This window comes from Panthera uncia (assembly GCF_023721935.1).
Source record: "Panthera uncia isolate 11264 chromosome E2 unlocalized genomic scaffold, Puncia_PCG_1.0 HiC_scaffold_19, whole genome shotgun sequence".
Taxonomy (NCBI): domain Eukaryota; kingdom Metazoa; phylum Chordata; class Mammalia; order Carnivora; family Felidae; genus Panthera; species Panthera uncia.
In genome coordinates this window covers 18,627,653-18,648,241 of record NW_026057588.1, presented here as the reverse complement: position 1 = coordinate 18,648,241, position 20,589 = coordinate 18,627,653, and the positions used below count along the sequence as shown (strand labels likewise).

The window sequence follows — 20,589 nt, the reverse complement described above, 5'->3', positions numbered from 1 at the left end:
CAATCTCACCATTCATGGGTTCGAGCCCCACGTCAGGCTCTGTGCTGACAGCTCAGAGCCTGGAGCCTGCTTCAGATTCTGTGTCTCCCTCTCTCTCTGCCCCTCCCCTGCTCATGTTCTGTCTCTCTCTCTCTCTCTCTCTCAAAAATAAATATAAAATAAAAAAAATTTTTTTAAAAGATGCAGAATAATGAAAACTAGTTTCTATGCACAATGAAAATCAGAGAATCTGGCTTTAGACAACTGGCAATTATTCAAAAGGTTTTTTTTTTTTTTTAGGTTTATTTATTTATTTTGAGACAGAGAGAGACAGTGCCAGTGGGGTAGGGGCAGAGAGACAGGAGAGAGAGAGAATCCCAAGCACTGGCAGTGCAGAGCCCGATGTGGGGCTTGAACTCAGGAACCATGAGATCATGACCTGAGCTGAAATCAGAGTTGGACACTTAACCAACTGAGCCACCAAGGCACCCCCAGAAGTTTCTGAGTATAACCCAGTCTTCACTTTCTAGGCACTAGTCATTCATTCACACCTACTAGAGGTGAAACACCAGGACTGCAATGAATAAAACTTGTCTTCATCCTCAAGGTAATAGAGTATAGAGGGAAGGCACCCAAGTACTTATTATGTAACAGAGAATTATGGGAAGTGCCAAGGGAAAGGTAAAGACAAATTTGGTGCTGCGGCGGCACAGGGAGGGAAGGGCTCCTTCAGGTCTGGAGGTCAGCAAGGGGACCTCTTCCCATTGGAAAAAATCACAGAGGCATTTAGATTGGGTCATTAAAGATGGCCGTTGCTCTCACATATGGGAAATGAGATGGAAAAGTATTCTAGGAATAGGGAACAGCATGAACAATGGAAAGAAGCAAGACATTAGTGGCTGTGTTCTAGAAATAACAAATAATCCAGTTTGCTGGAATACAGCAAATGCAGAAGCCTCTGAGAAGGGGAGGCTAGAAGAATGGGCTGGTAGTAAGAGTGGGGATTGTTCCCACTTAAGAGTTTTTATATGTGACTAAGGAGAACCTGTGCCCTAGCGAGGAGCACCCACTGAAATTGGTCCCTTGAAAGACTAATCAGGCAGTGGTAGGCATGAAATTGGGAGTATGAGCCTACACTGACAGAGTGATCAGTTTTGGAGGGAAGTATTCCAGGCAGAAGGAACAGCAAAGGCAAAGGCCTGAAGGAACAGAAGAAATGGCTGGAGCGTGCGGGGGGCGGGGGGGACGAGGGGGGACGGGGGGACGAGGGTGGGGGGGAGAGCGGCGGGAAGGATGAGGAGCAATAGGTTTTAAGGAGGGCAGTTAGCACGATCAGATGTCCGTTTTAAAAGAACGCCTCTGGCTGCCTGGTGGAGAACAGACCTAGATGAAGAGCAAGACTGGAAACAGAGAAATAGCGAGGAGCTGCTGCAGCGGTCCAGATAAATGCTGGAAACCGGGGTGGAGGCGGAAACAGCAGCCAGAAGATATGTTTGGTGGGTGGAATCTATGGAACTTGGCTGATGGGTGCGCGCGGTGGGGAGTGGAGGGAGGAATCTTAAGAACGACTTCCCATTGGGGGATTTTCAGTAGTAGAGTAGGTCTGTGCCGGCAGGAGTGCTCCCAGACACTGGAGCAAAAGTTGCAAGGGAGACAAGGCGACTCCGGTCTGACTGAGGCCGACCCTGGGATAGAGGATGCTTTCGAATACAAAAAATCAGGGCTTCTCGAAAGGAAAATCATTTCCTTTAGTGCTGCTACCTGGCTTCAACCTCAGGCCAATCCCAAGCCGTTCCCTCTTAACTCCAAGCTCCCGGGGTCTACTTACAAACTGGCTCTTGCGGCCTCTGCGAAACCCCAGGAGCATCCTTGCTGCGGGGAGGGGCCGGACCAGGGCTGGATGGACGTGCGGAAACCTTCACAAGCGAGGGCCGCTCCCTAGAGCTTGTGCCCCTCCCGCGGGCCTAGCCTCAGACGCTATTTCTACGCAATGCACTTTGCAACAACGTCATCCTCCATTGGCTTTGCTTTCTCTTCGACCAATCATAGCCAAGGTTACTCCGCACCCGTCGCTCTTGGCAACCAGTCGTCCCCGTTCAAATGCTCTCGGGGTGGAAACAGTGCATAGTCCGTTCTCTTATTGGTCGGATCAGATGTCAATCTTTGATGCCATAGCTTATCCGACGCCGTGGGAGGCGGAGGGCGGGCAGGATGAAAAACTGGTCCGCTTACCGAAGGGAACCCGGAAGTGGGGCGCGGCAAGTAAAGGTGCCGGACCCTCTGGCTGTGGTTGAGGTGGGGTCTAGCTGGGCTCGGCCCCCGCCCAGGACCGGACTAAGGCGCCACCACCCAGACGGAGCGGGGGTATCAGGACCCAGCAGGTGACGGGACTGAGGGAGGCGGCTACCAAGACAGGAATCTCCTGGGTTTTAGATTTTGGGAAATAATCCAGTCTTTTAAAGAACAGTGCAGATGGGCTCCTGCCAAAGAGGTCCCTGCTTTCAGTGGAACGTGGGGCCGTGTGCAGGAAAGCCAGCTCAAATTCTGTCTTCTGTTTTTTTTTTTTTTTTTTTTTTTTTTTTTTTTTTTTTTTTTTTTTTTATCAGATCGAGACAGCCGATGGCTAGGAACGCGCCTGAGGGCACAGGTCCCATGCACGTGCCTTTTGGGCATATTGTGGCCAACACGAAATGGCGCGGATCGAAGCTCCTGCAGGGGATGCAAGGTCGGTGGGCTGCCCTGTGCAAAAGCCCTCTTCTAAACTTTTTAAAAACGTCCTACCTACTGTCGCCTTTCGCCCAGCGCTCACGGAAGTCATTTTTCTTGTCTGTGTTCTAAGGGAAAATTAAAATCGTTTTTGAGGATGGCCTGACACCGGTAGATTTTTACGTGTCAAGCAGATCTTGCATTCTTTATGTCACCGAAGCTGATTTGGTGGCAGGAAATGGCTACAGAAAGAGGCTTGTTCAGGTTAGAAACGTAAGTACTGAATGGAAGAAGCTGAAATTGAAAATTGACTTCCACCTGCCTCCCCCGCCCCCCTCCTTTGGAATAACTTCTATAAAACCATTGGCCATTCCAAGCACTCTTGGACTGGTAGTTTTCTTAAACCCCGAAGGTAGTTTTGTTACACAGGGGTTTACTGTTTTTTTCTTCCTCTGAAGTCCAGTAATCTTCAAGGGATCGTGATAGTTGAAAAAACGCAGATGAGTGAACAGTACTTCTCGGCCATACAGAAGTTTACTGTGCTGGACCTTGGGATGGTGTTGCTTCCAGTGACCAGCCAGATGGAAGCGTCCTGCCTTATTATCCAGTTAGTAAGTACTGATTCCCACTCCTCTGCAGGAACGCTGCCTTACAGACTATCACCTGACCTTCCTGGATCTTTTACTCTAGGTGCCGCACTTGTTATGGTTGCCATCCATCAATCCAGTCTAAAGGAATCCTTATTCACCCTTGGTCAACTGCAGCCAGAAGCACATGATCCTTTTTTTTTTTTTTTTTTTTTTTTTTTTCAGCCTGGTTCTCCATTGTCCTCACTGATTATTCAGCTTGGCTGTACTATTTCGACTTGGCTGTACTTTAGAATTTCCTGGGAAGCTTTTAATGTTTATTTATTTTTTGAGAGACAGAATCCAAAGCGGACTCTGTGCTGACTGCAGAGAGCCCTATGCAGGGCTTGAACTCACAAACTGTGAGATCATGACCTGAGCCGAAGTCCCACGCGTAACCGAGCCACCCAGGCGCCCAAGAATTTCCTGGGAAACTTAAAAAAAAAAAATTTTTTTTAACATTTATTTATTTTTGATAGTGCACAAGCAGGGGAAGGGCAGAGAGAGAGACGGAGACACTGCAGGCTCCCAGCTTTTGGCAGACAGCATGATGGGTGTGCTCAACCCATGAACGTGAGATCATGACCTAAGCCAAAGTCAGACATTTAACCAACTGAGCCACCCAGGCACTCCTCCTGGGAAAGTTTTTAAAAACAGTGATACATGAGCCTTACTTCAGACCGATTAAAAATCAGAATGTCAGGGTGGGTCCTGAGCATCAATTTTTGTTGTGTCGTTGATTTTAAATTTCCCTTTTGATGTGTAGCCAGGGTTGAGAACCGAATTGAAATAATGTAGGCAGCCCCGTGTAGTTCACAGAGCCCTCTTCCATCTGTGCCACATGCCCTCCTTCATTGTTCTTCCCTTGATGGGATGCTATTGTCTGCCTTCCTGTATCCATTGCTAACTGAAGACTGGGTTTCTTCTTTGACAGACAAGATTTCTCCCGGTCCTGTATCAAGCAGGTCCAGTTTAGGTTTAATTTAATCCCGTACACCTGAATCGTTTATTAGTGAATGATAGGAAGATGTTTGAGCTCCTCAAGAGTATGTTTTCGGGGCGCCTGGGTGGCTCAGTCGGTTAAGCCTCCGACTTCAGCTCAGGTCACGATCTCACGGTCTGTGAGTTCGAGCCCCGCGTCGGGCTCTGGGCTGATGGCTCAGAGCCTGGAGCCTGCTTCCGATTCTGTGTTTCCCTCTCTCTCTGCCCCTCCCCCGTTCATGCTCTGTCTCTCTCTGTCTCAAAAATAAATAAATGTTAAAAAAAAAAAAAATTAAAAAAAAGAGTATGTTTTCATTGCTTTATCCTAAGCATTCTGAAAGTTTAAGTTTTTTAATTTAATTTTTTTTTTAATTTACATCCAAATTAGCATATAGTGCAACAATGATTTCAGGAGTAGTTTCCTTAATGCGCCTTACCCATTTAGTTCATCCCCCCTCCCACAACCCCTCCAGGAACCCTCTGTTGGTTCTCCGTATTTAAGTCTCTTATGTTTTGTCCCCTTCCCTGTTTTTATATTACTTTTGTTTCCCTTCCCTTATGTTCATCTGTTTGGTCTCTTAAAGTCCTCCTATGAGTGAAGTCATATATTTGTCTTTCTCTGACTAATTTCGCTTAGCATAATACCCTCCAGTTCCATCCACGTAGTTGCAAATGGCAAGATTTCATTCTTTTTGATTGCCAAGTAATACTCCTGTGTGTGTGTGTGTGTGTGTGTGTGTGTGTGTGTGTTTACACACCTTCTTTATCCATTCATCCATTGATGGACATTTGGGCTCTTTCCATACTTTGGCTATTGTTGATAGTGCTGCTCTAAACATGGGGGTGCATGTGTCCCTTCGAAACAGCACACCTGTATCCCGTGGATAAATACCTAGTAGTGCAGTTGCTGGGTCATAGGGTAGTTCTATTTTTAGTTTTTTGAGGAACGTCCATACTGTTTTCCAGAGTGGCTGCACCAACAACATCTCTTGTTGCCGAGTTGTTAATGTTAGCCATTCTGACTGCTGTGAGGTGGTATCTCATTGTGGTTCTGATTTGTATTTCCCTGATGATGTGTGATGTGGAGCATTTTTTCATGTGTCGGTTGGCCATCTGGATGTCTTCTTTGGAGAAGTGTCTATTCATGTCTTTTGCCCATTTCTTCACTGGGTTATTTGTTTTTTGGGTGTTGAGTTTGATAAGTTCTTTATAGATTTTGGATACTAACCCTTTATCTGATATGTCATTTGCAAGTATCGTCTCCCATTCTTTCGGTTGCCTTTTAGTTTTGCTGATTGTTTCCTTTGCTGTGCGGAAACTTTTTATTTTGATGAGGTCCCAGTAGTTCATTTTTGCTTTTGTTTCCCTTGCCTCTGGAGACGTGTTGAGTAAGAAGTTGCAGCGGCCAAGATCAAAGAGGTTTTTGCCTGCTTTCTCCTCAAGGATTTTGATGGCTTCCTGTCTTACATTGAGGTCTTTCATCCATTTGAGTTTATTTTTGTGTATGGTGTAAGAAAGTGGTCCAGGTTCATTCTTCTGCATGTCGCTGTCCAGTTTTCCCAGCACCACTTGCTGAAGAGACAAAATGGAATAAAGACAGCTTTATTCCATTGGATATTCCATTGGATATTCTGCCTTGTCAAAGATTAGGTGGCCATATGGTTGTGGGTCCATATCAGGGTTCACTATTCTGTTCCATTGATCCAAGTGTCTGTTCTTGTGCCAGTACCATACTGTCTTGATGATTACAGCTTTGTAGTACAGCTTGAAGTCCAGGATTGTGATGCCTCCTACTTTGGTTTTCTTTTTCAAGATTGCTTTGGCTATTCGGGGTCTTTTCTGGTTCTATACAAATTTTAGGATTGTTTGTTCTAGCTCTGTGAAGAATGCTGGTGTTATTTTGATAGGGATTGATTGCAATGAATATGTAGATTGCTTTGGGTAGTATCAACATTTTAACAATATTTATTCTTCCTATCCAGGAGCATGGAATCTTTTTCGATTTTTTTGTGTCTTGTTCAGTTTCTTTCATAAGCTTTCTATAGTTTTCAGTGTATAGATTTTTCACCTCTTTGGTTACATTTATTCCTAGGTATTTTATGTTTTTGGTGCAATTGTAAATGGGATCGATTCCTTGATTTCTCTTTCTGTTGCTTCATTGTTGGTGAATAGGAATGCAATTGATTTCTGTGCATTGATTTTATATATCCTGCAACTTTACTGAATTCATGAATCAGTTCTAGCAGTTTTTTGGTGGAAAATTTTGGGTTTTCCATATAGAGTATCATGTCATCTGTGAAGAGTGAAAGTTTGACCTCGTGCTGGCTGATTTGGATGCCTTTTATTTCTTTGTGTTGTCTGATTGCAGGACTTCCAATACTATGTTGAATAACAGTGGCAAGAGTGGACATCCTTGTCTTGTTCCTGACCTCAGGGGGAAAGTTCTCAGTTTTTCCCTATTGAGGATGATATTAGCATTGGGTCGTTCATATATGAACTCAAGGTATGATCTTTCTATCCCTGCTTTCTTGAGGGTTTTTATCAACAAAGGATGCTGTATTTTGTCAAATGCTTTCTTTGCATCTATTGAGAGGATCATATGGTTCTTGTCCTTTCTTTTACTGATGTGATGAATCATGTGAATTGTTTTGCAGATACTGAACCAGCCCTGCATCCCAGGTATAAATCCCAGTTGGTCGTGGTGAATAATTTTTTTAATGTATTGTTGGATCCAGCTGGTTAATATCTTGTTGAGGATTTTTGCATCCGTGTTCATCAGGGAAATTGGTCTGTAGTTCTCCTTTTTAGTGGGGTCTCAGTCTGGTTTTGGAATCAAGGTAATGCTGGCCTCATAGAAAGAGTTTGGAAGTTTTCCTTCCATTTCTATTTTTTGGAACAGCTTCAAGAGAATAAGTGTTAACTCTTCCTTAAATGTTTGGTAGAATTCCCCTGGGAAGCCATCTGGCCCTAGACTCTTGTTTTTTGGGAGATTTTTGATTACTAATTCAATTTCTTTCCTGGTTATGGGTCTGTTCAAATTTTCTATTTCTTCCTGTTTCAGTTTTGGTAGTGTATATGTCTCTAGGAATTTGTCCATTTCTTCCAGATTGCCCATTTTATTGGCATATAATTGCTCATAATATTCTCTTATTGTTTTTATTTCTGCTGTGTTGGTTGTGATCTCTCCTCTTTCATTGATTTTATTTGGGTCCTTTCCTTTTTCTTTTTGATCAAACTGGCTAGTGGTTTATCAATTTTGTTAATTCTTTCAGAGAACCAGCTTCTGGTTTCACTGATCTGTTTTACTGTTTTTTTGGTTTTGATAGCATTAATTTCTGCTCTAACCTTTATTATTTCCTGTTTTCTGCTGGTTTTGGGTTTTATTTGCTGTTCTTTTTCCAGTTCTTTAAGGCATAAGGTTAGGTTGTATATCTGAGATCTTTCTTCCTTCTTTAGAAAGGCCTGGATTGCTATTTCTCGTATGACCGCCTTTCCTGCGTCCCAGAGGTTTTGGGTTGTGGTGTTATCATTTTCACTGGCTTCCATGAACTTTTTAATTTCCTCTTTAACTTCTTGGTTGGCCCATTCATTCTTTAGTAGGATGTTCTTTAGTCTCCAGTATTTGTTACCTTTCCAAATTTTTTCTTGTGGTTGATTTCAAGTTTCATAGCGTTGTGGTCTGAAAATATGCACGGTATGATCTCGATCTTTTTGTACTTGCTGAGGGCCGATTTGTGTCCCAGTATATGTGGTCTATTCTGGAGAACGTTCCATGTGCACTGGAGAAGAATATATATTCTGCTGCTTTAGGATGAAATGTTCTGAATATATCTGTTAAGTCCATCTGGTCCAGTGTGTCACTCAAAGCCATTGGTTCCTTGTTGATTTTTTGATTAGATGATCTGTCCATTGCTGTGAGTTGGGTGTTGAAGTCTCCTACCATTATGGTATTACTATCGATGAGTTTTGTTATGTTTGTGATTAATTGATTTATATATTTGGGTGCTTCTACATTTGGTGCATAAATGTTTACAATTGTTAGGTTTTCTTGGTGGATAGACCCCTTAATTATGATATAATGCCCTTCTTCATCACTTGATACAGTCTTTATGTGAAAGTCTAGATTGTCTTGATAGAAGTATGGCTACTCTGGCTTTCTTTTGTTGACCATTAGCATGATAGATAGTTCTCCATCCCCTTACTTTTAATCTGAAGGTGTCTTTAGGTCTAAAGTGGGTCTCTTGTAAACAGCAGGGATGGATCTTGTTTTCTTATGCATTCTGTTACCCTATGTCTTGATTGGAGCATTGAGTCCATTGATGTTTAGAGTGAGTGCTGCTGAATTCTGTGGTTCAGGTTGTGCAGATTGTTCTGTTAATCCTCAGATCAGTTTTCTAGGTGTGCAGGATGGTTTAGTGTTGGTCTAGCTGTATTTCATGGACACAAGACACACAAAAAACTTCCCATGCTGTTCTGCCATTTTGGCTCCTCCCCCTGAAAGTCTAAATTTTAATAAATTTTTATCTCTTACTCCTTTGTGTACTCAATATGGTTTATTTTTCAGTAATTTTTCTGGGGCGCCTGGGTCGCTCAGTCGGTTAAGTATCAGACTCGATTTCAGCTCAGGTCATGATCTCATGGTTCATGAGTTCAAGCCCCGTGTCAAGCTTTGTGCTGGCAGTGTGGACCCTGCTTGGGATTCTCTCTCCCCTACTCTTGTTGTCCCCTCCTCTGCTTGTGTTCTTTCTCTCTCAAAAAAAAAAAAAAAATTTGCAAAAATAATAATTTTTTATGTCTGAAAAATTAGATTTGTGGTATATGAAAACATTTGTAATGGTAAGTCAAACTGAACCAAATGGAAAAAAAGTAAAACTAAATTTCTATCAACCTTTAAGAGAACTGCCAGTCCTCTAGAGGGTGCTCACATGCTTTTCCTTTACTTTCTGATTAGGTTCAAGAACAAACCAAAGAGCCCAGTAAGAACCCTTTCCTCAGTAAGAAACGGACTCTGATGCCTGAGCTATCCCTCCTTCGAACTGTGCAGCAGATCCCAGGAGTTGGAAAAGTTAAAGCCCCTCTTCTGCTTCAGAAGTTCCCAAGTATCCAGCAACTCAGTAATGCTTCCATCAGAGAACTGGAGCCAGTGGTTGGACAGGCAGTGGCACAGCACATTCATGCCTTCTTCACACAGCCCAGGTGACGGCTCTTCCCGCAGCCAGGAGCTACAGCATCTTGTTTTCTTTGCATATTTAAAAATTGAGAACAAAGAAATCTCCTTTCACTGCAACTAATGAAAGATGAGGTGAGGCCTGAATGGAAGCTGCCAGTTGCCCTGCCCTGTTCTCTGGGTTCAGGCGTTTAAGAGAGTGGAGTTAGTGGGCTCTAGGTAGCCCGGCTCTCATCCTGCTAGTGAAAGACGGCCCATTGGGGGGCACCTGGCTGGCTCACGGGTAGAGCATGCCAATCCTGATCTCAGGGTTGTGAGTTCGAGTCCCACGTTGGATGTAGAGAGTACTTAAAAATAAAGTCTTTAAAAAAGAGAGAGAGAGAGCCCATGGGGATCTTCCTAAAAGAGTTTAAATTGGGACTCTCAAATTCAGCAAAAAGCCAGCCTGGGCAGATTTTAACATATGACCTTGACCTTGTCTAGCATGGAAAAGTCTAATCAAGTTTCAGAAGGTAGAAGTGACCTTCTAAAGGAAACAAAGCTACAATGAAGCACTATGCTGTGTACCATAAGCCTCTTGTTCCTGGTGACAGGCCCAGTGTTCTTCCAGTCTAGTCTTAATATCACTATGTTTTGAGGGTGCTGCCAGTGTAAACAAACAGTTGTACTGCCTTTTTTTTCCTTCCTTTCCCCTCCCTCCCACCCTCCTTCCCCCTTCCTGGTAGCCACAGTTTGTTTATAGCCACAGAGCATGCCTTCTGAACACAGCCTGGAGTTTGGAAGTCCCTTTTAAAGATAAAAAGCCAGTGTGTATGAGAGGGGTAAAGAATGTGTTTGCAAATGTATAGCCCAACAGTGGGAAGATAGGAAATGGAAAATGGCAGGGGCAGGTGCATCCAGAGAGGAGAGCTAGTGGTGGGGATCAAAAGGTACAATCAGCCACTCAAAAAATAAATGCAATTAAAGATGCACATATGTTTTCAAAGATGCTGAGATAACCTGAAAGCTCCCTAAATCCGGTTTTGTGGTGTCAGTCATTATTAAAAAAAAAAAAAAGACGAACAACAGGAAAGTTTTGTGCGTTAGGGTAGAAACTGTTTGAAAGAGGAGTGAAATATAAGTGGGAAAAAATTTAAAAAACATTAATTCAGGCAAATGAATATGTTTATTTAAATATTTATACAAAAATGGCCCTAACAGCAGTGGACAGATACACTTCCCCAAATGTGGTTGCTTCCCTTTTGATATTGCACACTAGAAAATATTTAAGTTCTTATTAATTCTCAAAAATAGATTTCAATGCTTTTTTTTTTTTTTTTTTTTTTTTTAGCTATAGAACTTAAACTATGTCAACCGTGAATCCTTACTAGAATCACGGTGTCATCCAACTTGTGAGCAAGAGAGATAGACGGGTAAAAACAAGTCAAACAGAGATTTAAACTAGGATCATTTACACCTTTTACCTGATAAAATGTTTCCAACCCATCTTAGACTCTTAAAATATACAATTATGTACTTCCTACTTTAAACAAACAGAAAAATGTTTTGAGTATCAAACAGTATATCGTCTACCTTGTAGATAGCATCCCCGTCTAACACTGCTACCGTGATAGCAGCTGGTTAATGACATCAAACCAGAAGCAACAATGCTCCCAGATTGTGTGGTTTGTTTTTGTCTAGTAAGTTGTGACAAATTTGGCACTAGACTTTATCTGGAAATAGCATTCATATTACGTAGAAATAATCATAAAATCTTGTCGTTTCAGATTCACAAATTCCCCTTAGGAAGCAGTTGTTTGGAACACTTCTGAGTTATATTACCTTAGTCAATCGTTATAATCCCTTGACCTGCCTTAATTGGGGGGGGGTCATCTGAATTCTGAGTTAAGGAACGATCTGTTACCTAAGCCTGGACACGATGACAAGTAGGACAGCAACAGAGGTAACCCCCTTTAATTCAGATAGTAACAACAAGCTGTAACTGTAGCCATTAAAAATAGCCGTATTTTCAACGCTGTTCTATTTACAATACTTTATATAATAAATAACTTGCAGCAATACGGTGACCCCCCCCCCCGAAATTTCTAGAAGTTTCTTGTGACTTGCATTCACGGAGACCTACCAGTTGTAAGTTTACCCAGTGAGAAAGGAGATTTGCGAATATTGAGACACTTTCTATTGTGGCACAAATAGGAAGGCATGGTCAGCACCAGAGACGTTGGCGTTAGGAGCCTGAACGTTTCTGTTTGCTCACGTTAGTACAGAGAACTATCCGAGTTGAGAAGGCTGAAGGGCGAGGGGAGCTTCTTCTTGACCTGAGGCCTCGCAACCCCAACCGACGGGAGGCACAAGGTGCTGGCTGACTTCTGTCTGTTCTTGTTGGTGCCCCAACTCAAAAAAGAAAGCTTCTTCGAGATTTTCTTGGTTTTATCAGTTTTGTCATCATCGTCTATGGCTAAGCAGATCATAGAGTAGGTTTTCTGCATGCCCACAGAGTACGTCGCACACTTATTATGCTGCGCATAGGAAAGAAGAAAAATGGTGTTAGAAACCCTCCAGACAGCTGCTAAACAATTGATGGCAAAATTCTGCTCTTACGGCATCTTCTCGGCAATTAAGCTGACGTAATTCTGAAACCCAGGTGACTAACACTTACATAGGATTAGGTTCTTAAAAACAAGAACAATTTATTTTTATTTTTATTTTTATTTTTTTAACATTTATTCATTTTTGAGAGGTGGAGAGAGACAGAGCATGAGTGGGGCAGGGGCAAAGAGAGAGGAGGCACAGAATCCGAAGCAGGCTCCAGGTTCTGAGCTGTCAGCACCGAGCCCGACGCGGGGCTTGAATACACAAACTGTGCGATCATGAGCTGAGCTGAAGTCGGACGCTCAACCGACTGAGCCACCCAGGTACCCCAAAACAAGGACAATTTTTAAGGAATAGACTCACTAGTAGTAATTTAGGCGAGGGACCACTACTCACTTTTTAAGGTTCTTACTCTATTTGTAAAAGTAATACATGCTCATGGCCAACAATATGGAAATGTATATACCGAACAGAAGGTATCCCTCCTACCTTGGCTTCCAGGCCTCTCCCCTGAAGTAACCACTATTTCTGTTACTCTTTTAGAGATAATGTTCATATACAGGTATTGTGTGCACATACTAGTGACCATTGTCCTTCCTTAAAAGGAATACGTGACCCACCGGTCTGCCTCTTGCTTTCTTCACCTAATGAACACTGGACTTCAGTCCAGGCTAGCCAGTGTAAATCAACTCCGTTCTCTTGACCATCTAGAATCCATGGTGAAGATGCTAATTAGCTTTTCCCCCTATCTTTTAAACGGATGAAATAAATATACATAACAGAAAACTGACCATTTTAACCACACTAAAGGGTACAGTTTGGTGGCACGGAGCACATTCACACGGTTGTTCAGCCATCGCCACCAACCGTCTCCAGAACCCTTTCATCTTCCCCAGTTGAAACTCTGTACCCAGAAGCACTACTATCAACTTTTAAAAGATTGCGCAGGGCTCACTTAAGACATCTGAAGATGCTTGCTTTCTGTAACCTTCCATGCGGGTTATCACCTGCTTTGAAGGTCCGCCTGACATTGAGGTTGCTGAGTTCAAGTGTTTACTCAACATCTACTATGTTCCAGGCACTGGGATCAGGCCTTTAAATATATATACAACATATCTAAAGTGGTGGGGTACACTGTTCATAATAGAAATCGGGATTTGAGAGATGGGACGATAAAGAAGGGTATTCACTCTGGAGTCTGGCTCCTTTGGATGAAGATGCCTCTTTTCTATAAAACTGCCATTTAATCCCTCCATACTCTACAAGACATACACACTACACACTGTTTTTAATGAAAACCAATAACAAACCGTCCTGGATGTAGATGTGATGCCCGCAAACATTTTTCAACTTTAACCTGCTTAGAGTCCATTATCCATCTTTACAACCACTGCCTTACAGACTCCCTCTCCTCTGCCATAGTTCAACCAACAAATGCCAAGTCTAGTGAAACTCTACCCTCTGCCTCCCCCCAGGCCTGCACTCAAATGGCTGCACGTTACTGGGGAACAGCCACCGAGCCAGCTGGCATCCCTTGGCGTTCTAACCCTGACCCCAAACCCCTACTGGGCACCTCAATCCCTGGCACATTATTCTACCAATTTCATTCCTTCTGGAGGTCTCCTGACGCCCCACACACGTCCTCCTGATACTGCGTTACCTTAATAGCATCTGCCCCTGAAGACCAGTTCTGTGCGCCTGTATCTTCCCCACCCTCTGGGTGTGCCTTCCTTCCTGCACTCCTGCCTCCCGGCACACGTTGCTGTGTTATCTATATACACCTACACCACCACCGCCTTTGAAAAGCTTCCCTTTTTCCTATGTCCCCCTCCCAGATTGCACCCCAATGTCTGCCCCCTTTCTGCCATTCCCTTTTTGTCTTGGCCTCCAGCAGCATGCTCCCCACTGCCCATCCCAAATATTCCTGGGGCACCCCCCTGACTGACAGCATTAACGGAGCCCAGTCTGAAACCACTGCACCCGTCCCACTTTATACCAATGAGGAAACAGTCCTAAGGAGGGTAGTAACCTGCCGAAGGCCACACAGCTGGTTAGTAACAGACAGAGCCTGATTCCAGGGCTGGGGTCTCTGCTACATCAGTAGTATTCCAAATAACGCTCCACGGAGGAGTGCCGGGGGTCCCCACAATTCAGAGAGTGGGGGAGCAGGTCACCAGTCCAACCAGGGCATGGGCTTTATTGTTCTCATTATCTGGTTTTGTTTGAAGCAAAAGCAATTAAAAACAGCACTCAGTTGCTATTGTCTAAGGCCTTGCGGGTGAAAAGAATAACTATCACGGTTATTAAACACCTATTGTGAATGGAAATGCATCCCATGCTGGCACTGCCCCCCACCCCCGCCCCATTTTCCTGCAGCTCAGAACCATTCCCTGAGGCCTAAGGTCAGTCATTCCACTGGCAGTAAAGCCAGAAGTCCATTCCAGCACGTCTGAGTCTCGAATCCTTGCTTTTCTACTCCGACCTCAGCACTTTCATGGGCCTGGTTCAAAGTTATAGGATGGAAAGATAAGCCCTTCTCCTTGTACAGCTACATCTTGTGCTGTGCAACTCCCCACCACCATCACGACATCTCTGGTCCTGAGCCCAGCTCTTTTATTTATCCTTCTTTTGGACGAACTTCTTTTGTTTCTGGTTGGGACCCTGATCCCTTGTCCTGCAATTCTATGGATCTGCCCCTAAAAACTCCATTTCTCATGATCCCTTCTCCAAGATGCTCACTGAGTCCCTCGACTTCATCTTCTTTCATTTTTAAATGGAGACCTAATTCACGTACCATAAAATTCACCACTTTAACACCATTCTGTGGTTTTGAGCATGTTCAGGGTTGTGGAACCACCGTGGGATTTCAGAACGTGTCCTTGCCCTCCAGAAAGCAACCCTGTACCCATCAGTAGTTATTCCCCATTCCCTGACACCCAACCCCTGGCAACCGCTAGTCTACATTGTGTTTCTGTGGATTAGCCTGTTCTGGACGTTTCTTATCAAAGGAATCACAGGATCCATTCACTCTCCAGCCCTCGCTAATCAGAGTTCTGTTGCCATCTCTCCATGAAAAGTGTCCTTTTGTCCGGCTGCCAAATAATAATAGACACGGCTCCGCCTCCCTCCCTCTCCACCTCTTAACTGTATCCTACACAACCAACCGTTCTCTCCTTGATTCCAGAAACTTCTTTATCCTATCTCTCCGAATGCTCCCTCGCAACTTCCTTTGCTACCACTTCTCTTCTAACTGACCTCCAGATGCCTGCGGTGTCTCGTGGATTAGTCCTTGACCCTCAGACCCTCGTGGGCAATTCCATTTAGTCTCTGAACGGCTTTAAATATCATCTCTATGTTGGTGATTCTCAGATATTTCTAGGTCTGACTTTTCTCCCTTGCACTGAAGATTTGAACATCCAGCCGCCTACTTCACATCTACATTTGACGTGTGAAACATTCAAGGTACATCTCTTTGTTTTCTCTCTTCTCTACCTCCGTCACCCCTGGCCCCCGTTCCCCATCACTACGAAAAAATGGTGCCTTTGTTCAAGCCCCAAACTGAGTGGTCATTTTCCTTTCCATGATGCCTTCTACACAGATCATCTACAAACCCCTGTCAGCTCTACCTACAAAGATACATCTCAGGGGCACGCACCTCCCTCCACCTCTGTCGTCACCCACCCTAGTGTAAGGTGCTCACGTCGCTGGCCCGCACACGTGCTACAGCCAGCTTCCGCTGCGGCCACCCTCCAGGCAACCAGATGTCCTTCTCAAATACACATCACTCCCTTTCTTAAGAGGCTCACTGGCTTCCAAACTCCCACCACTGCCAGTGGGGCCCTGCCTCCCTCGCATCTCATTTCCTGCCATTCCCTCCCTTGTTACCACGTTCCAACTGAGAGGCCTTCTTTCTGTTCCTCTAGCAGAAGCCTCTTCCTGCTACAGGGACTCTGCACCTGTCGATCCCCCTGCCCAGAATGCTCCTCTCGCGCCTCCTCAAATGGCTGGCTCATCCCTGTCACTCACGTCTCTGTGCAAGCCCTGCCTAGAGGAGCCTCTCCCCGCCTCCAATCGTTCTGTCGCGATACACAGTTTATTTTCTGTACCACACTTATCAAAAATCACAACCACTTATTTGCTTATTTAGGGCCAGCATTCTGGGGGCAGGGACCTCATCAGCCTGGTTTAGCTGGAGCTCCAACACCTAGGAAGGGCCTACACACAGGATGCCCTGCCAACACCTGAAGAATGAACCCTGTCATAGAGGGAAGAGTCAAAGGCCCATAATTAAATGTGACCAAGTGTGGTAGAGAATGTACACGGTTTCTCCTGCTGAGGGAGCACGAAGGCTATAACTGCACACGTGAATGTGCACAGGCATCAAACACTTCCCAAGATTTCACGGGGAACAGCCATCACTGCCTCTGACGTGTGGGGAGGGACTTCCACACATCGTCTCGTGCCCTTCTGTAGCATTTGAGTATTTTTTTTTACCGTAAGTACATATGACTTTTGTAACAAATAACTTAATCAGAAAAATAAGTGGTTCTTTTATGTACAGCATTTTTTAGTTTTCCAGCGATCTCTGGCCCAGGGTGTCTGGGGCAGGTCACCGATGCAGGCAGGCGGTGGAGGGTCTGCTGACACGGCTGGGGCTGGACTCACACCAACCCCACTCTGCGCTGCTGTTTCCTGTCAGGGTGTGAGCACTCACCATGGACGAGGTGAAGTCCAGGAGGCTCACGACCTTCATCTCCACGTCGTCCTTGCCCTTGCCCTTCAACAGTTTCATGACCTCGCTCACCGTCAGCCACTTGCAATCCACGTCTCGAATGGACACAATATAATCCCCTTCCTTGGCTCCTGCCAGCTACACACAGCAGGATTTAAATGAAGGTCAGTGTTCTGTTCATTCCAACCCCTGGATCGGTTCCCAAGTGCATTAACAACACAGGTATTTGCATAAGTCTGCTTCAAGACAGCATGCATGAATCCGTTGCTCTCTAGGCGAGTAAGACCCATGAGAGGCCTTTCACACGGTCTGTCTTTTTACAGAGAGGAACCCTAAATTCATTCATACACCCAGATATATTTGTTTGGGCAGCTTTCTTTCTGTTTGGCCTGTTTGACTGCTTGCAAAGATACCAGTAAGTTTTGCTCCCCATCTACGGTGGCACACACTTACCGCAGCAGAGCAGTAAGGGTCCAGGAAGTGGACTTGAACTGGGGAGTTTCCTCTCAAGGTGAACCCCAAATCCCCTTCTTCTGCAGTGAAGTGAATGCTGCGAGGAGGTGTCCATTTCTTGTTCGCCGAAAACACCGACAGGGGGCCCTGTGGAACAGCATCGTTAGGTGCAGGATCCGAAGGCTGAATCAAGCACTTGAAAGCTGAGGGGCTCCTGGCTGGCTCAGTTGGTTAAGCGTCCGACTCTCGATTTCCGCTCAGGTCATGATCTCGCGGTTTGTGAGTTCGAGCCCCATGTCAGGCTCTGGGCTGAGCGCACGGAGCCTGCTTGGGATTCTCTCTCTCCCTCTCTCTGTCCCTCCCCGTTTGCTCACACACTCTCTCTCTCTCTTTCATTTAAAAAAATGAAAGCTACGGGAAATGTCACCTTGTTGTCCTTGCAGATGTCACCTGGCCTTGCTCAGAGACTAATGACAGCGTCTGGGATAATACATGCTACAGCAGTCACACAGGAACATCCAACTGCCATTTTCTCTAAAATATCCAATATATTTTAAAGAAAATGTTCTTTAAAATTTTTTTTTAACATTTATTTATTTTTGAGACAGAGAGAGACACAGCATGAACAGGGGAGGGTCAGAGAGAGAGGGAGACACAGAATCTGAAACAGGTTCCAGACTCTGAGCTGTCAGCACAGAGCCTGACGCAGGGCTTGAACTCACGGACCACGAGATCATGACCTGAGCCGAAGTCGGATGCTTAACCGACTGAGCCACCCAGGCACCCCTAAAGAAAATGTTCTTTAAAAAGTCATCTTATGGGCACCTGGGTGGTTCGGTTGGTTAACTGTTTGACTTCGGCTCAGGTCATGATCTTGAGGCTTATGAGTCTGAGCCCTGCGTTGGGCTCTGTGCCTGCTGCGGATTCTGTGTCTCCCTCTCTCTCTGTCCCTCCCCTGCTGGCACTCTGTCTCTCTCTCTCTCTCTCTCTCTCTCTCTCTCTCAAACATTAAAAAAAATTTTTTTTTAAAGTCATCTTAACAAAAACTATATCAAGTCTCCAATTAAAAAAAGTATAGTTACCTAAAAATAGCCTTTTATATACTTGCAGCCTATATGAGCTGTCCCCTTGAGTCATCACGGAATAAGCATTCAACATACCAGCTTTTGGAAGAAGTCTGTTGCTGTCACCTTGGAGAACTGTGGCAATATAATTTCAACCTCTTGCTCAGTCTTAGCTGGAAAAGAACATTAGAAGTGAAAGCGTAAATGTTTCTATAATTGAAAGTTATCCTTGAAAACTCAGGTCTAAGTCTTCTCTCTGAAGGGAAGAGGGAGCAAACCTTTCTCCTAGTCACCTGGCCTTCCTCTTGGTCTAGACAAGTGGTACAGAAGAGGGACTGACTGTCAACCCCCTGGCCCAGTGTCAGCTGCACCTTCCATCCGGGCACCTACTGTGAGCCATACCTCACTCTGGGGCTGGGACAGACCAGTGACAATCAAGACACATCGCTGCCTTCGAGGAGTGTGTTTATATTCTAGCGGACTTCCTTTGGCACTCGGGAAACCCGACCGAGAAGTAGTCTACATTTCAGGGGTGGCTGTTACAGAAGGAAGGACCCAGCACAGAGTCCCGGGTGAGATGAGCTTCCTCCTTTCATCATTAATGTGGGATATGAGGATTTCAGGGGGACGTCGGTTTGCCCGGTTGCGTCCACTGATAGCTTAAATCTCCACCATCACATTCATGGGACGCTCACGCCAACTCTTACCATGAGGCTAGGCAGTTCCTGACAAAGGATCCCAGAGCAGGCCAAGAATACATGAAGAGCAGTATACAAAGGAAACCTGGGGAAGAAGCCTGGCCCTGCCGAGACAGAACACACCCCTCTATTCACAAGATGGCCCTGTGGCTTCTCACAAAGTGCCTGACTCAGTGTCGGGCTCGGACGGGGTGCTCATCTACTCCCAGAGTGGCACCACCAGCCTTGGGCGGCCTTCCCAGGAGCCGCGCTCCCCCACTCCCTCCGTGGAGGTGATGTCTCTACTTCCTGGCCACGCAGTACACTGTGTGGACACGGGGGCCAAGGAAGGAGCCAGTGTCCATGAAGGAGAATCACAGGGCACCATGCCTGCTTCCACCTGCCAGCCTGGTCACCCGGGGCAAAGACTCTGATTTCCCTAAGCCTTTACCGCCTCATCTTTAAGATGAGGGCAATACCAGTGCCTCCCTAAAGAGTTGGAGGAAGAGTTGAAGGAGATTCCGTATATATAGGGTGCTCACTGTTGTGCCTGGCAGACCTCAAGTGCTCAGTAGGTACCAGCCCGCGTTACCACAGACAAGCCCGGGCTCCAGCTTGCGCAGGGCTCCATCTCTCAGGAACGGGTCCCCGGAAATTGGGGTGGAACTTTAACAGACTAGGGACCGAGGTGTAGGAAGTGGGGTGGAAGGAAGTATGGACAAAGGAGGTTCTCTCGATTGGGCCACCTCCCCCCAACTCCTCGAAAGATCCTGTCATCCCTTCACCGTCAAGTCACCTCTCAGAGGGGCCTCCCAACCCCCACCTCCTGGGGCAGAACCGACAACCACCCCCTCTCCCCCCCCCCCCCCAAGGGCAGCAACGACTGTCCAAAATGCCTCCATCCTCCTGAGCCCAGGACGGTAATGAATCCCTTGGAAATGCTCAGAAAGTGTTGGCGGTGTGTGATCTCACTTGAACTCACAGAAGCAGAGAGAACGGTGGGTGACGGTGGGGGTGAGGTAACGTTGGTCCGAGTGTACAAATGTCCCGTCCCGCGAGATGAGGAGGTTTTAGAGAGCTAACACACAGCGGGGGGACTAGAGCTAACACTATATTGTATACTTGAAATTTGCTGGGAGGACAGATCTTCAGTGTTCTTACCACACACACCCACGCACACGATAAACTAGGTTTTGAAGCATTTTCACTGTCAAGGTAAAAATTTTCCCCACATCCCCTGATTCCACTATATTTACTTCTCATTTCATAATAAGAATGATTCGTTGTCCTACAAAAAGAATGAGAGAAAATGTTGGTGTGGCTAAAGGATGTAGAGACCAGGAAAGAGCAAGCATAAGAAAGGGAATACGGAAGCCTTTGCCTTTAAAACCATGGAGCCAGAGGTAAAAGACACAGTAAAGGGCACTCCCAGAAGGCAGAGGGACTGTGGGGCGTGGGGTGTAGCAAAAACACCAAGGCGAAGGTAGTTTCCAAGGTCTCCTGACCACAGGGGACGGCTGGAACCCCGGGGAGCTTGTGCGACTTTAAGGAAAGGCATCTGGATGAGGCAAAGCAGCGAGAGCAGACTCTCAAGAATGCCTGAGGGGTGGGTGGG

The 20,589-nt window shown here is 45.5% G+C and overlaps 3 protein-coding genes across 5 annotated transcripts in view; 1 reads left to right on the top strand and 2 right to left on the bottom strand.

The window, feature by feature from the left end:
• CEP89 (centrosomal protein 89) overlaps positions 1-2,054 on the bottom strand; it is a 69,783-nt gene extending 67,729 nt beyond the window's left edge. The window contains exon 1 of one of the 2 annotated variants that reach the window (XM_049622048.1): positions 1,808-2,054. In XM_049622048.1, the coding sequence (XP_049478005.1) occupies positions 1,808-1,846 (39 nt within the window). In that variant the 5' untranslated portion in view covers positions 1,847-2,054. The remainder of the gene's footprint in view (positions 1-1,807) is intronic. The other variant, XM_049622050.1, reaches the window with a different exon arrangement.
• Positions 2,055-2,089: 35 nt separating this feature from the next.
• On the top strand, positions 2,090-10,776 carry FAAP24 (FA core complex associated protein 24). Of its 2 annotated transcripts, none has more exons than XM_049622053.1 (5): positions 2,090-2,247; positions 2,586-2,704; positions 2,819-2,958; positions 3,144-3,296; positions 9,244-10,776. In XM_049622053.1, exons 2-5 carry the CDS (start codon positions 2,599-2,601, stop codon positions 9,490-9,492), a joined length of 648 nt encoding a protein of 215 aa, XP_049478010.1. In that variant the 5' UTR covers positions 2,090-2,247; positions 2,586-2,598; the 3' UTR covers positions 9,493-10,776. The 2 variants fall into 2 exon arrangements, with proteins under 2 accessions (XP_049478010.1, XP_049478009.1); XM_049622052.1 differs by having other exon boundaries at positions 2,090-2,360.
• A 92-nt stretch (positions 10,777-10,868) lies between these two features.
• RHPN2 (rhophilin Rho GTPase binding protein 2) overlaps positions 10,869-20,589 on the bottom strand; it is a 58,587-nt gene continuing 48,866 nt past the window's right edge. The window contains exons 12-15 of the mRNA XM_049622051.1: positions 18,394-18,470; positions 17,234-17,380; positions 16,763-16,918; positions 10,869-11,975 (exon numbers count right to left, since the gene is read on the bottom strand). Of these exons, the coding sequence (XP_049478008.1) occupies positions 11,715-11,975; positions 16,763-16,918; positions 17,234-17,380; positions 18,394-18,470 (641 nt within the window). The 3' untranslated portion in view covers positions 10,869-11,714. The remainder of the gene's footprint in view (positions 11,976-16,762; positions 16,919-17,233; positions 17,381-18,393; positions 18,471-20,589) is intronic.

Bases quoted from the DNA above. Each gene is read 5' to 3' on its own strand.
- FAAP24 (XM_049622052.1), top strand. From the start codon at position 2,191: ATGAAAAACTGGTCCGCTTACCGAAGGGAACCCGGAAGTGGGGCGCGG. The intron at 2,361-2,585 runs GTGACGGGACTG...TTTTTTTATCAG, and splicing joins GGGGTATCAGGACCCAGCAG to ATCGAGACAGCCGATGGCTA. The intron at 3,297-9,243 runs GTAAGTACTGAT...CTTTCTGATTAG, and splicing joins CCTGCCTTATTATCCAGTTA to GTTCAAGAACAAACCAAAGA.